This window comes from Oryzias latipes, chromosome 7 (genome assembly GCF_053564925.1).
Source record: "Oryzias latipes strain Hd-rR chromosome 7, Olatipes_Hd-rR_3.1".
NCBI classification, from domain to species: Eukaryota; Metazoa; Chordata; class Actinopteri; order Beloniformes; family Adrianichthyidae; genus Oryzias; species Oryzias latipes.
In genome coordinates, this window is record NC_136243.1 from 28,494,650 (window position 1) to 28,507,283 (window position 12,634).

At 36.6% G+C, this 12,634-nt stretch overlaps 1 protein-coding gene across 1 annotated transcript; it reads right to left on the bottom strand.

Moving 5' to 3' along the window:
- Positions 1-9,181: 9,181 nt before the first annotated feature.
- Positions 9,182-12,624, bottom strand: taf10 (TAF10 RNA polymerase II, TATA box binding protein (TBP)-associated factor). Its single transcript, XM_004070352.5, has 5 exons — positions 12,233-12,624; positions 11,758-11,915; positions 11,533-11,597; positions 9,573-9,687; positions 9,182-9,466 (listed from the first exon to the last, which is right to left on the bottom strand). Exons 1-5 carry the CDS (start codon positions 12,363-12,365, stop codon positions 9,377-9,379), a joined length of 561 nt encoding a protein of 186 aa, XP_004070400.1. The 5' UTR covers positions 12,366-12,624; the 3' UTR covers positions 9,182-9,376.
- Positions 12,625-12,634: the final 10 nt, after the last annotated feature.

The window sequence follows — 12,634 nt, forward strand, 5'->3', positions numbered from 1 at the left end:
AAGGGTTAATGGTGCAGAATGCCCTACCATCAGGAACATTAATGCTGTTTAAAAACACTGATAAATAAGTGACATAGTATATTTTAAATTATTGTAATCAATTTGTTCCAGGTAACAACTGGAAAGTGGTGTGGAGGATCCCTCATAAACATTTAACAATAAATAAGGTGAAAGAAGTGTCTTTTTAAATTCTCCATAAAATTTACCCTGCAAAACAATACTTGACAAAATTTGAAAAAGATATTAATACTGATTGTTTCTGTGGAGATCATTCAGAAACTGTGACACATCTTTTTGGGTATTTGCCCACCCAGACGTTTTGAAAGGAGTTCAGTAGATTTATCATTCATATCTTTAAAGATTTCTCTCTGAGATGGGAAAATGCGTTACCCTGTGTTTTCACTATTTCAAAAAGAGCATAAAATTGTTTTATTGTCTATGTACTATGCATTCATTGTACGTCATACACTGCATTGGTTCTTTCTTGTGTTGTATACTTGCATTCTGTTTCATAAAGTTAAATAAAATAAAATAAAATAAGAACAATGGACAGTTCAACTTCTCCCTTCTCATGTTCCCAAATAGGAAGTACCATAGTTCCCTGATACGGGTGCAGTTAAGTCGCTCTGAGTCATCGTATCTCTGGCAACTACTGTCGCCATTGCCATAGATAATCTATCACACTAATCAGTACATGTTAAGATATAATACGACAATTGACCTCCATTGTACTCTTTGTAAACAACACCCAGAAACAATTAGTCACCTACTTTGGAACTGTAATATTACAAAAAAGTTTTGGAAAGAATGTATATATTTTATAAGTCACAAATTTGACTCACAATTTCAGATGAAATTTTCCCCCTATAATAATTAAAGAATTAGAATCTTATTTGTGTACCATTTCTAATAGTATAAACAAAAAAGCCATACGTACATATGACAACTGTCTACCTTTGAAGATCTTCAATGTGTAGTAATGTGTTTTGCAATATTGCTTCTTTAATATATATTCTCATTGTTATGGCCATTGTTCTTGTTCTTCATACTTGTGTCAAAACAATAACGTTTTTTTAAAAGCCATTGCCGTAGATACAATGACCTACTGAAGGGTGAGGGATTTTGCTTCATCTGCAAGAGTAAGGCATTTTCGATGGGTGACGTCGAACCTCGATTTGTCCATTGCTTTGTTTGTTTTTTTCCAGCCTGTGGTTTTCCTGTTTACGATTAACAGCTTCAAGATGAATATAGTATGGAGGACCGGAAGAGTCTTTTAAAAAGAGAATGAGGATCTCAGGAATAGACACATGGAAAAGAAAGGTCTGTGTTAAATAAAAAGTAATTATTTTAAATTAAAATTAAGCCAATACAGGCTTTTTTTTGTCATAGGGAAAGTTTTTCATAACCCTTCTTTTTCTTCTAAAAAATTTGTTTCTTTTCTCACCTTATGTTTTTTTGCCTTACCTACTGAACTCATTTTAGCATTTGTCTTTATTACATTTGACTGATTTCTGCTTAAGTCACCTATAGTATTTCTGCAAGAGATTTCAGATGTTGATATTAAACTCCCTGTTCCTTAGTTTTGATTTAATAATTTTGGTTGTAAAAACCTTGTTTGTTAACCCCCATCCGTCCCGCTTCCACACACACCCTTACTTTCTAAGAAGCCTAATTTTGGTAGCCTGTGTATCCTGTTTCTCTACTTCATCATTTAACGTGTGAGATCATGCCTGCAGGAATTTGATCTCATCTTCTGACTGAAGCTTTAACCAATATATCAAGTCTTACCAACAGGACTTACTATTTTAATATGACTTTGCTTTGTTTAATTCAATTCAATTCAATTCAATTTTATTTGTAAAGCCCAAAATCACAACAACAGTCGTCTCGATGGGCTTTATTGTTGATTTATGTAGTATTTATCAACAACACACATTCAGATAAATTAAAAGCATACAAGTTAAACAATAAAGCAAAAATGATTCTTTATACATAAACACGATTAGAACTTCAAATTTTTACTCAAGAAATTTGGACTTCGTGGAAAACATCAATGATCTGGTGGGTTTATGACTTTGTTTTATACTCAGAAACGATGCAAAATACTTGTGAAAATTGTACTGAAGATCATATTTCAACAGCATTTGCATTGGCTATATGTAAAACTTGTTTGCAGGGTCAAGTTGTCAATTCCTTTATCTCTTTTGCAGCCACCAGAAACCAACACATTGCCTCTTAAATCTGGACACTCTCTCCTGCATGTTCTTTCTCCTTCAATTCAATTCCATATTATTTATATTGCCCAATACTACAACACAGCTGTCTCAACGGGATTCACACCAGTAACTGTACAAAACATAAAATCAGTCACAAAATATAATAGTTGCAATACCAGATCTCTAGTTACAAATTAAACCTAAATAAAAGTTAACTTCTTCCCATTATTCCAGAGGCAATGGCGTACCCCTTCCCCAGCAGTCCCCCAACTCCATCTGGATGAAGACCATTTGCTGGACTATTTAAAAATGTAGTTGTAGAGTTAGACAAGATGATTCTTCTCTAAGATTCCTGGTACATCGCTTGTCCGTCCTGTAGAAGGATCCCTCCTTCATGTGGACACCTCTGAGGTTTCTTCTTTTTTTCCGGAATCTGATTTTTTTTTTTTTAGGAGTTTTTCATTATTGAGAAGAAGGGTCTGAAATGGGGTGTCAAACATATGGCCCGTCAGCCATATCCGGTCCGCCAGATGGTTTAATCCTCTACGATAATTCTTACTCGTGAAGAGTAAAAATAATAAGGATGTTTTTTTTTGGTTATTCTGATTTTTTTAAAAGCACATTTCTAGTCTATTCCGGTGGCGAGTTGTCTTTTCAAAGAAATACCTGAAATGTGCAATTCCGCCACTAGGGGGAACAAAGGAAAAGAAAAACAGGTCAAACAGGTCAAACAGCTTAAAGCGAAAACCTAACAGCCTCACCTCTGTTACAGTGCAATAAGAATGATCAGTAGTGACACCCTAATTACCAAAATGTTGTCAAAAAGAAAAAAAGGTTGAAGTGGAGTGCCGAGCTTTCCAGGAAAAAGTTTTTTTGTTTGCGGAGCTGAATGCAAAGCTGAATGCAAAACCTGCGTGCTTGGTATGCCATCAACAGGGTGTAGTGCTCAAAGAATATAACATTCAGCTGGACTATGAGACTCACCATAAAAAAAAGTTTCACCACTTGCAGTTAAGAAAAGAGAAGATTTAGCAACTATTAGCTGGACTGAAAAAACAACCGTCTGCATTAACTGCAGCTGTGACGTCAGTGATGGGGCAGTGACAGACACCTTATTGCAAACAAGTTGGTGCAAACATCCAATCCATTTTTGGATGGTGAACTTATGAAAACAATGCATGCTGAAGGCTGCAGAAGTCTTGTGACCCAAAAAGCAGTCTGCCTTTTCCAGCATAAGTCTGTCAAGGATTACGATTGCTGATACAACATCTCTGAAGAGACTTAGGCGGCCAAATGAAGGACAGAATCCAGTCATTTATAGCATTTTCGCTCGCTGTTGATGAAAGCACCGACTTCACAGATGTTGCACAATTGTGCATGAGAGACTGTCACAGTGGAGTTTCTTGAGTTGATGGACACAACAGCTGACATAGTCAGCGCTCTAGTTACTGCGCTGGACAATGTTGAAGTCAACTGGTCACGTGATGTTAGTCAGGTCACTGATGGCGCCCCATCAAAGGTCAGGAAGAAGGCAGGTGACCATAGATTATTCTGCTTTTATGTTACTGGTCAGGCCTTTTTAAGATCAGACGGGTTGAAGGTGGCCCACGAACCAGAATGAGTTTGACACCCCTGGTCTAAGGGCAGGGAGGCCCAGTTTAGTTTAGTTAGTTCAGATTAGAATTTACCTGCTGAATTCTATGACTTCATGATCCTTATGATTTTATGTTTACTATAAAACTAACAGTATGAAGCCAACTGAGATGACCATTTTTGTATTATTGGGCTATATAAATTAAATTGAACTGAATTAATCTAGGGCCTACAAATCTCACTCATATGTTTTTAACATTCCCATCTCTTTCTGATTTCTGGGACTCTGCATTTGACTCTCTCTCCTATGTCTGTCTGCCTATGTCTACGTCAGAGTACAGCAATCTCCAATGACAGCTGTCTTTGCTATACTTCTGGACAATCATTCCCTCTCTCCTTGGTCAGAGAATCTTGTAGCTTTTCTGACACTGCTTGCCGGGCGGACTATCCTGATGCACTGGAAAGATCCACTCATTCACAATGGATAAAAAAAACTTGCTTTCTGTCATTAAGCTAGAAACAATTAGCCATTCTCTCAATGGCTCTGAATAAAAATTTTCTGAAATTTGGTCACCCTTTTTAGACCATGTCATGTCCTTGACTTTAGAAGCGACCCAGTGAATTCTTGTACATATTAGCAGGTGTTCAGTCTCTATGCCTGACATAGGTTGGTGGCACAGTATATTGTTTGCATAATAATTTTACATATGTTTTCTGTGGGGGTGGGAGGGGGTTGTATTGCTTTGTTTATGTTGTGTTTTTGCTTTCTCTGTATTTGTGTTTTTGAATGTACATGCAAGTGTATCTGCGTGTACATGCAAGGTGACTTACAAACTTGACTCAGTTACACCAGTTCTGTCAGGAGGAATGGGCCAAAATTCCTACCAAATCTTGTGAGAAGCTCGTGGAAGGATTCCTAAGATGTTTGACCCAAGTACTGCAGTTTAAAGGCAATAGTACCAAATACTAATGAAATGCATGTAAACTTTTGACTTTGATAAAAGTAATGAAAACTCTAATCTCATTATTCTGACATTTAGCAAATAGAAATAATTTTGTTGTAATTGACCTAAAACAGGAAACCTTTACTATTATTTCATGTCTGAATGAGAGGATAAGCATATGTATGTTTTTTATGAGTTATATGTAAACTTCTGGTTTCAACTGTATTACGACAGAGTTTAAGGGCCACCAAATTTAAAGAAAATAATAAGAGATTCAAAATCTGAAATTGACGACTTTTTTCTGGTAAATTTACGAGATTTAAAGTCGCAGTGAGCTTACAGTGCAGCAAGTGAACGCTGTGGAGCAGCAGAGCACAGCGACTAAACACAATTAAACAGGTGAGCTGAATGTTTATTGAGTTTTGTTCTCCTCCAATTCTGCATTTTCAACGTTCTTGTGTTCTGAAGATAAAAACGTTAGGCAAATACCAGAAACACTAAAGCTAAGTTAGCTGTACAGTTTTTTTTTTTGGATTAGAATGTGGTTGTTTATTTTTGCTCACATTGTTTACACATACTTTTGGGTGGTAAAAGAGTACATTTAATTCAATCGAACACAATTTTAAGTCAACAACTTAAAATAAATCTAGAATACATTTAAAATGTTGGGGAACATCAAAAAATACAATATCTAACTTGCTAAACTGGAAATAAACTTTAGGCGGCATGCTGCTACCATTCATTATCCATAGCTGCTTTTTTTTAAATAATTTTCTCTACCAGGCCTCATCCTATACTGTTGGGATAAAAAAAAAAAAAAAATTTTTTTTTAAATGAGAGAGTTAGAAGTCAGCTACAATATTTTTAAAGTCTGCTTCGATAGTAATTCTGTTGTAGTTCTACTGCTGTTAACTGTGTGAATGTATTACATCCAATTTAACAGCATCACAGAAAAAAAACAGTTTTTTTGGCACCCAAACGCCCCCCAGTGGCAGCATGAAATATCACATGTGAGTGCATGAAAGAACTTCTTCCTGTAATATTTCTTTGAAACAGAAAACTTCAGAAGTATACAGTATACAGCTTTGTGTTTTTCATAAATCTATAAATTCTGATGGGAAGCTGTTTAACCGTGTATAAGAAAGCTTCTCTCTCCAAGTTTAAAAAGTTTTCATTTTTGCTAAAGATTAAATGTTGAAGAGTCAAAGCTTGACGGAATGAGAGTATTGACTCAAACTGAAATTTTACAATGCGAAGTTCTTCTTTTATCTGGTAGCAAAAAAAAAGGCTTTTCACTGAGAGGCCAAAAACACATTCTATAGTCATTGGAAGAATTTTTTTATTTTTTTTACCACCTTTATTTAACCAGGATAAAAACTCATTGAGATTAAAAATCTCTTTTTCAAGAGCGTCCTGGCCAAGAGGCAGCAGCACAACAATAACACACAACACTTATATACACTCACACTCAATCATAAAAGACAGTTTTAAATAAAGCATTTACAATTTGAAAGCTTTGTCTCACGTTCATTTAAAAGTTTTTTAAAAGAGCCCAGGGAGATCAATTCTTTCAATTTAAACTCTTTCTGGAGTTCATTCCAAAACTGTGCCGCAGCAAATCTAAAAGCCTTTTTTCCCATCTCTGTGCGCACTCTGGGCACAGAGAGCAGGACCGTGTCCTGAGAGCGCAGGCTGTAGCTGCTGCTGCTCTTCAGTTCTATGAGCTGCTGGAGATAAGACGGTACCAACCCAAGAATGCATTTATAAATTAAAAGGTACCAATGTTTCAGTCTGCGCTGGGATAAGGAGGGCCAACCTACCCGAGCATACAGAAGACAGTGATGGGTTAGTGACCTCATGTTTGTTATAAAACGCAGTGCACCATGAAAAACAGTATCCAAAGCATGCAAAGCATCAGCAGAAGCATTCATATAAACCACATCACCAAAATCAAGGACAGACATAAAAGTAGCAGTGACAAGTTTCTTACGGGCTTCGAATGATAAACATGATTTGATTCTGAAATAAAAGCGTAATTTTAGTTTCAGCCTATGAGCCAGTTTCTGAATATGTGGTTTAAAAGTTAGACAATCATCAATTAAAATACCAAGGTATTTGTATTCTGTGACCAGTTCAATTAAATGCCCTTCTTTTGTAGTAATTGGGAGCAGGTTTTTGAGTTTGGCTTTGCTTTTAGAGAATAGCATGTATTTAGTCTTATTTGAGTTTAAAACCAGTTTTAAATGATAAAAAGTGTTCTGCAGTTGATTAAAAGCTGATTGGAGCTTTGATATGGCAAGCTCAACTGAAAGTGCTGAAGTGTACAAGATGGTATCATCAGCATATAAGTGCAGGTTATCGATGATACCTTTATCAAGGTCGTTTATATAGATTGTAAAAAGCAGTGGCCCAAGAATCGAGCCTTGTGGAACCCCTGCGGATACTTTTAAAAATTTTGATTTTTGGTTCTGAACCTTTACACACTGTGTCCTGTCAGACAGGTAGTTTGCAAACCACCCAACAGAATGCTCTGACAGCCCAATACTGCGCAGTTTATTTTTAAGCACAGTATGGTCCACAGTATCAAAGGCTTTAGAGAGGTCGATGAAAAGGGCGGCACAGTGGCGTTTGTCATCCAGAGATTCAGATATGTCATTTAAAACTTTAAGAGCTGCGGTTGTTGTGCTGTGTTGCTTTCTAAAACCTGATTGTGATGGGCTTAAAATATTATTTGAAATGAGAAATTCTTTTAATTGTACACTTATAAGACCTTCCAAAACTTTTGCCAAAATGGGTAACTTGGAAATTGGTCTATAGTTATTCAAATTTGTTGGGTCACCACCTTTAAGTAGAGGTAACACATAAGCGGACTTCCAAGCATGCGGAATGGTGTTTGTGGACAAAGACAAATTAAATAAATAGGTCAGTGGAAGTGCGATAGAGTCTGCTGCCGCTTTTATAAAATATGGTTCCAGATCATCAGGACCAGCAGATTTAGTAGGATCAAGGAGTTTAAGGGCTTTTGAGACTTCTGAAGTTGTGAAGAGGGAAAATGAGAAATTATGTGTTAAATCTTCGTGATTCACAGGGAGGGAGTACTCAGCTGAATGTTTTATAGAATTAAATAATGATCCAGAGGAAACAAAATGCTCATTAAAACATAAAAGCATCTCTGTCTTGTCTGTTATATTACAAGTGTTTTTCATTATACTTGAAGGGAGCTCAATACCTGAATTATTTTCATTTAGGGACTTAACTATCTTCCAAAACTTTGAGGGATTTTTAAATTTTCTGTAGTATTTTTCAAAAAATGGTCAGATTTCACATTTCGAATTGCAGTAGTGCAAGCATTGCGTAGTTTTCTGAATGCCAGCCAGTCAGATGCATTATCAGAATGTCTAGCTTTTGCCCATGCTACATTCCTTTCATGTAGTTGGTTAGCCAAATCTGAGCTAAACCACGGATTATTACGACCTTTCACTTTATAGTGCCTGATAGGAGCATGTCTATCAAGGATTTTTGTAAATTCATTATGGAAATAACTCCAGGCCCTTTCAACATTATCAATTTCCATCATCGTGTGCCAGTCAAATTCATATAGTTCTTGACAAAAGGATTGTTCACAAAATTGCTTGACATTGCGTTTTATGATAATGTGTGGTTTGGTTTTGGGCATTTTTGTGTTTCTCGATGTAGCAATGATACAGTGATCACTTATATCATTTGCAAATACAGCAGCAGTTGAATACTTTGAAGGAGAATTTGTAAGAATCAAATCAATTAGCGAGGATTTCTCCGGAAATTTGGGGTTAGGTCGAGTAGGATCATTTACTAATTGAAAGAGGTTCAGGGAATCACAGTAAGATTTAAAATCATCAGAAACAGCTTGCAACCAGTTCCAGTTTAAATCTCCAATTATTACAACTTCATTGTATTTTAAGGAAGACAGCAGTTCCGAGTATTACTTACCAAGAATTGGTAAGTAATACTCATTCAATTTAAATAACTTTATAATTATGCATTTAAGTGAGTTTTTTCTTAATCATTTTTTTCCCATGCGTTCTAAATCTCCTACCTGAACTTTTTAAGCCATCAAATAAAATTATAGAGTAATCTAATCTAAAAAAAAATAAATTAATTTTTAGAGGGTCATTGTGTGAGCTCGATGTGCCAAATCTATTGTCTATTTTCTAACTCAAAGATGTTTGAAGATAAATGAAGACTTATACAAATTTATGGCCACAGAATTTTAAATGCTTTTAAATTTCTGATAAAGCACAAAATTTCTCAAAACCCAGTTGAATGACAATTGCCTATCCATGTCGGGCAAAAACACTTTAAATATTTCTAGAATTTAATGAGAATCTGTGACATTTTTACAAAAATATAGTGAAAACTTAATGTAACACATTACACGGAGAACCTGTGTTTTTTTCACAATAAAACAAAAGTTTATTGCTTAAAAAAAGAAAAAAAAGCTCCACAAAAATGACAGTGACCATAAGGATTTGTCAAATCTACCAGATCATCATCATCACAAATAACATTTAGCAGTAAAGATGGTGAAATGTTGCACCGTCCACAGTTAGATTATTACTAACAAAAGCCAAAAATAAAAATGTTTTATGTAAAATAATAAGGTTTTTTGACATTTACGCCATATTCAGAGAGGGCAGGAGTCAGGTCCTCCATCGTCAATGTGTACTTCTTGTCCTATAAATATGATCAATAAAAAGGTTATATTTAATAACTGAATTTTCTAAAAGAATGGATTAGAAAAAATCATTACAATACAAATTAAAAACTGACCACCACTCACCTTCGTCTTATTTCTGGAGCTTCCAGAGGCTGTTCCCTTCATTTTACAGTACTGCAGGGCATCATTGGCAATGTCAGAGATAAACTTTTGAGAGGCAAGGGAGATCAAACGGATTCTGCAAATATCCAAAAGAGAGTTATAAGTGAGTCTTCACATAGGGTTGAAATATTTGTGAACCCATAGAGTGGAGCATGACTAAACCTCACATTAAACTGTACAAAAAAAATTAAGCAACAAGAAATAAAACAACCTGTGAAGGATATGTACCGTAATTTCCGGACTATAGAGCGCACCTGATTATAAGCGGCACCCATTACATTTTTAAAGGATAAACCATTTCGTACATACATAAGCCGCACCAGTCTATAAGCCGCATGTGCCCACATTGAAACATGCGTCGTAGAATGAGGATGTGTATGTGCTGAAACCACGAGCGGCGTGTGTAAGAAAGAGGAAGGAGCGCGTACAGCGGAGGAAGGGGAGAGCTAGTGCAGCGCAAGAGGGAGGCTCTCACTCCTGCTCTGTTCGGGCTCCTTCCTCTTACACACACAGTGCGCTGACACACATACTCATTCTACAACACCTATGTAGTGAGTTTATTAGTTAGATAGTTAGTAGTTAGTGTTATTTTTTAATTAAGAATACTGCGTTGTAGTAGGTATTCATTAGCGACGTGGCCGCCAGGGAGATTTTGTGTTTGTTTGTTTGTTTTGTTGTTGTTGTTTTTTTTTTTTGGGGGGGGGGGGGGGGGGGGTAAACCGCGACACAGCAACTCCTGCTGCTTCATCACTGCGGTGATCAAAAATCCCACACCGTCACAGCTGTTTTCCAAACAGTGCCTGTGACGCGGCAGGAACACGGCAGCAATATGGTTGTAACAGCACTAACAGAGCTGGTTAAAAAAAAACTACCGGTGAAAGTCACTGAGAGCAGCAGTAACTTATAGGCACACGCCTCCTGTGCTCTGAAACCATTGAGGTCTTCCTCCTCAGTGTCGGATTGGAATAGCATCAGATAGACTTCGCTACACACTCTCTCTGTGTCTCCTTCATTGTCAGTTTGTCCCTCTCATCCTGAGGCAAATTCTCTCCTGTGTTTGCGCTGTCCTCTCCGTCACGCAGCAGACCGGCTTCTCCAAACCCGTTGGTGATGGTATTTTTCACACTGCTTTTAACGATTGCTTTTAACTTGAAAGCTGCGTCATATGCATTTCGTCTTGCATTTTCCATGATGAGGGTCTGTTCGTGCTATTCATTCACAAAGCAGGAATTTACATAAAACTTGCGTCTTTCCTCAAAACATATACCACATTCCCCCTGACTCGCTCCTCCACCCGTTTTGCTCGAGTGGCCGTTAAAAAAAAACGCATGAAAATAAAATAATAAGAAAAAAATGCATAAATTAGAAGCATCATTGAATAAGAATCAGGGTTGAAAGCGTGTGACAAAAGTAGCGGTTTATAATCCGGAAATTATGGGTAATTGTAATACTATAATTGAACCTGCATGTTTAAGCAACACATACACAGTTAAGCATTACACAAGCTCTCTATGCATTTAAATCTAGTTTTTTAGCTGCATATTTAGGATGTATATTTGTTTCTCTCAGAATTCCAGATAAATTCATAAACAAATCAACTCAATCTTTATTTTTAAAAAGTATTTATCGTTCTTCGAGCAGCTCAAAGCACTTTACAATTAATTCCAATTCAAATAAACCCAACCAAATCCCTTTGCTTCCTCTGTTGACAAACACATTAAACCCCAAGCATAACTAATACAGGCATGAAAACATGACTGTTATTGAACACAGATCAGCTAGTATGTAATTTCTTTTTAGCTTTGCACAAAATTAAAAATCTGATTATCTTTAGAATTAATCATGCTACAACTTAGCAGATCACTACTTAAGCATTGATATCACACAAAATATGGACATATTTCTAGTTTCAATCACTTACATTCTTGGGTCAGAAGCCTCAAATCCAGCTCGGTTCAGATAATATCCCGTAACTGCATCAGGAATCTGCAAAAGAAATGGAAAAATACACGAGAGAGACTAAATAATCTAAATATTTTTACATGTAGTTACCCTGCCAGTACGACGTAAACAAAAATACAGCAGTTATCTCGTTTGAGCCAAGGCATCCCCATCACTAACTCAAAGGTAAGGGTGATAAATTTACCGTAGGAGTGTAATCCTCCAGCTGCATGAGGAAATCAGCCAGAGGTGTGGTGGAGACAGCAGGTTTCACATCCCCATTGGTTATGCCAGCGGGAACGTAGACTCCATTGGAGACTGATGAGTCTGCTGATGGAGTTGCCGGGGCTGCTGAAGCTGCAGCTGCAAAGTTGTAATTATCACTTAAATCAAATGTACTTATATTTATATACACACACAACACTTTTTGGGGCGGAGCTTAACTAAAAAATTTAGTTTTATTTTTTTAGCAGAACGAAATGTAAGAAATGCTTAACAGATAAAGAAAAACGTTTGTCGGACAATCCTCCAAATATGCATAAAAGACTCAGGAATGCATCAGTATGTGAATCAAATTGACTTAACTAGCAAAACCACAAATGTCAGATCATCAGATGGGGCATCGTCGTAGCACAACATTGTTAGCACAGATCTTGTTGACCAAAATTATGTTTCGTTACCATTGTTTGTGACCGAAGGAATGCTGCTGACGTTGGTTGTTGCATTGTCATTGGCAATGCAATTACTTGAAGCTGAAGACGTCGTAGACACAACTCCTGTTGTAACAGACGGATTTACGTTGTCTACATTCATGTTTATATTAGCTAAGCGCTAACCTCAAAAAGCTAACTCAGACAGATGTATGGAAATTTGTATCAAAATTTCTATATGGTGCTATATAGCAACACGGCCAGGCGTTTAAAGAGGTACTTTTGTTGATTTAAGAAACTTTTTTTGACTACGAGAACACTAAACACTACAGAAAACTATCAGTTGTTGTTTTTTTATCGTTGCTGTGAAAGCTTAGCCTGTGCTACAGCCGCTGACGTCATGTGACCGCGACAATACGTAGGATTTGATGA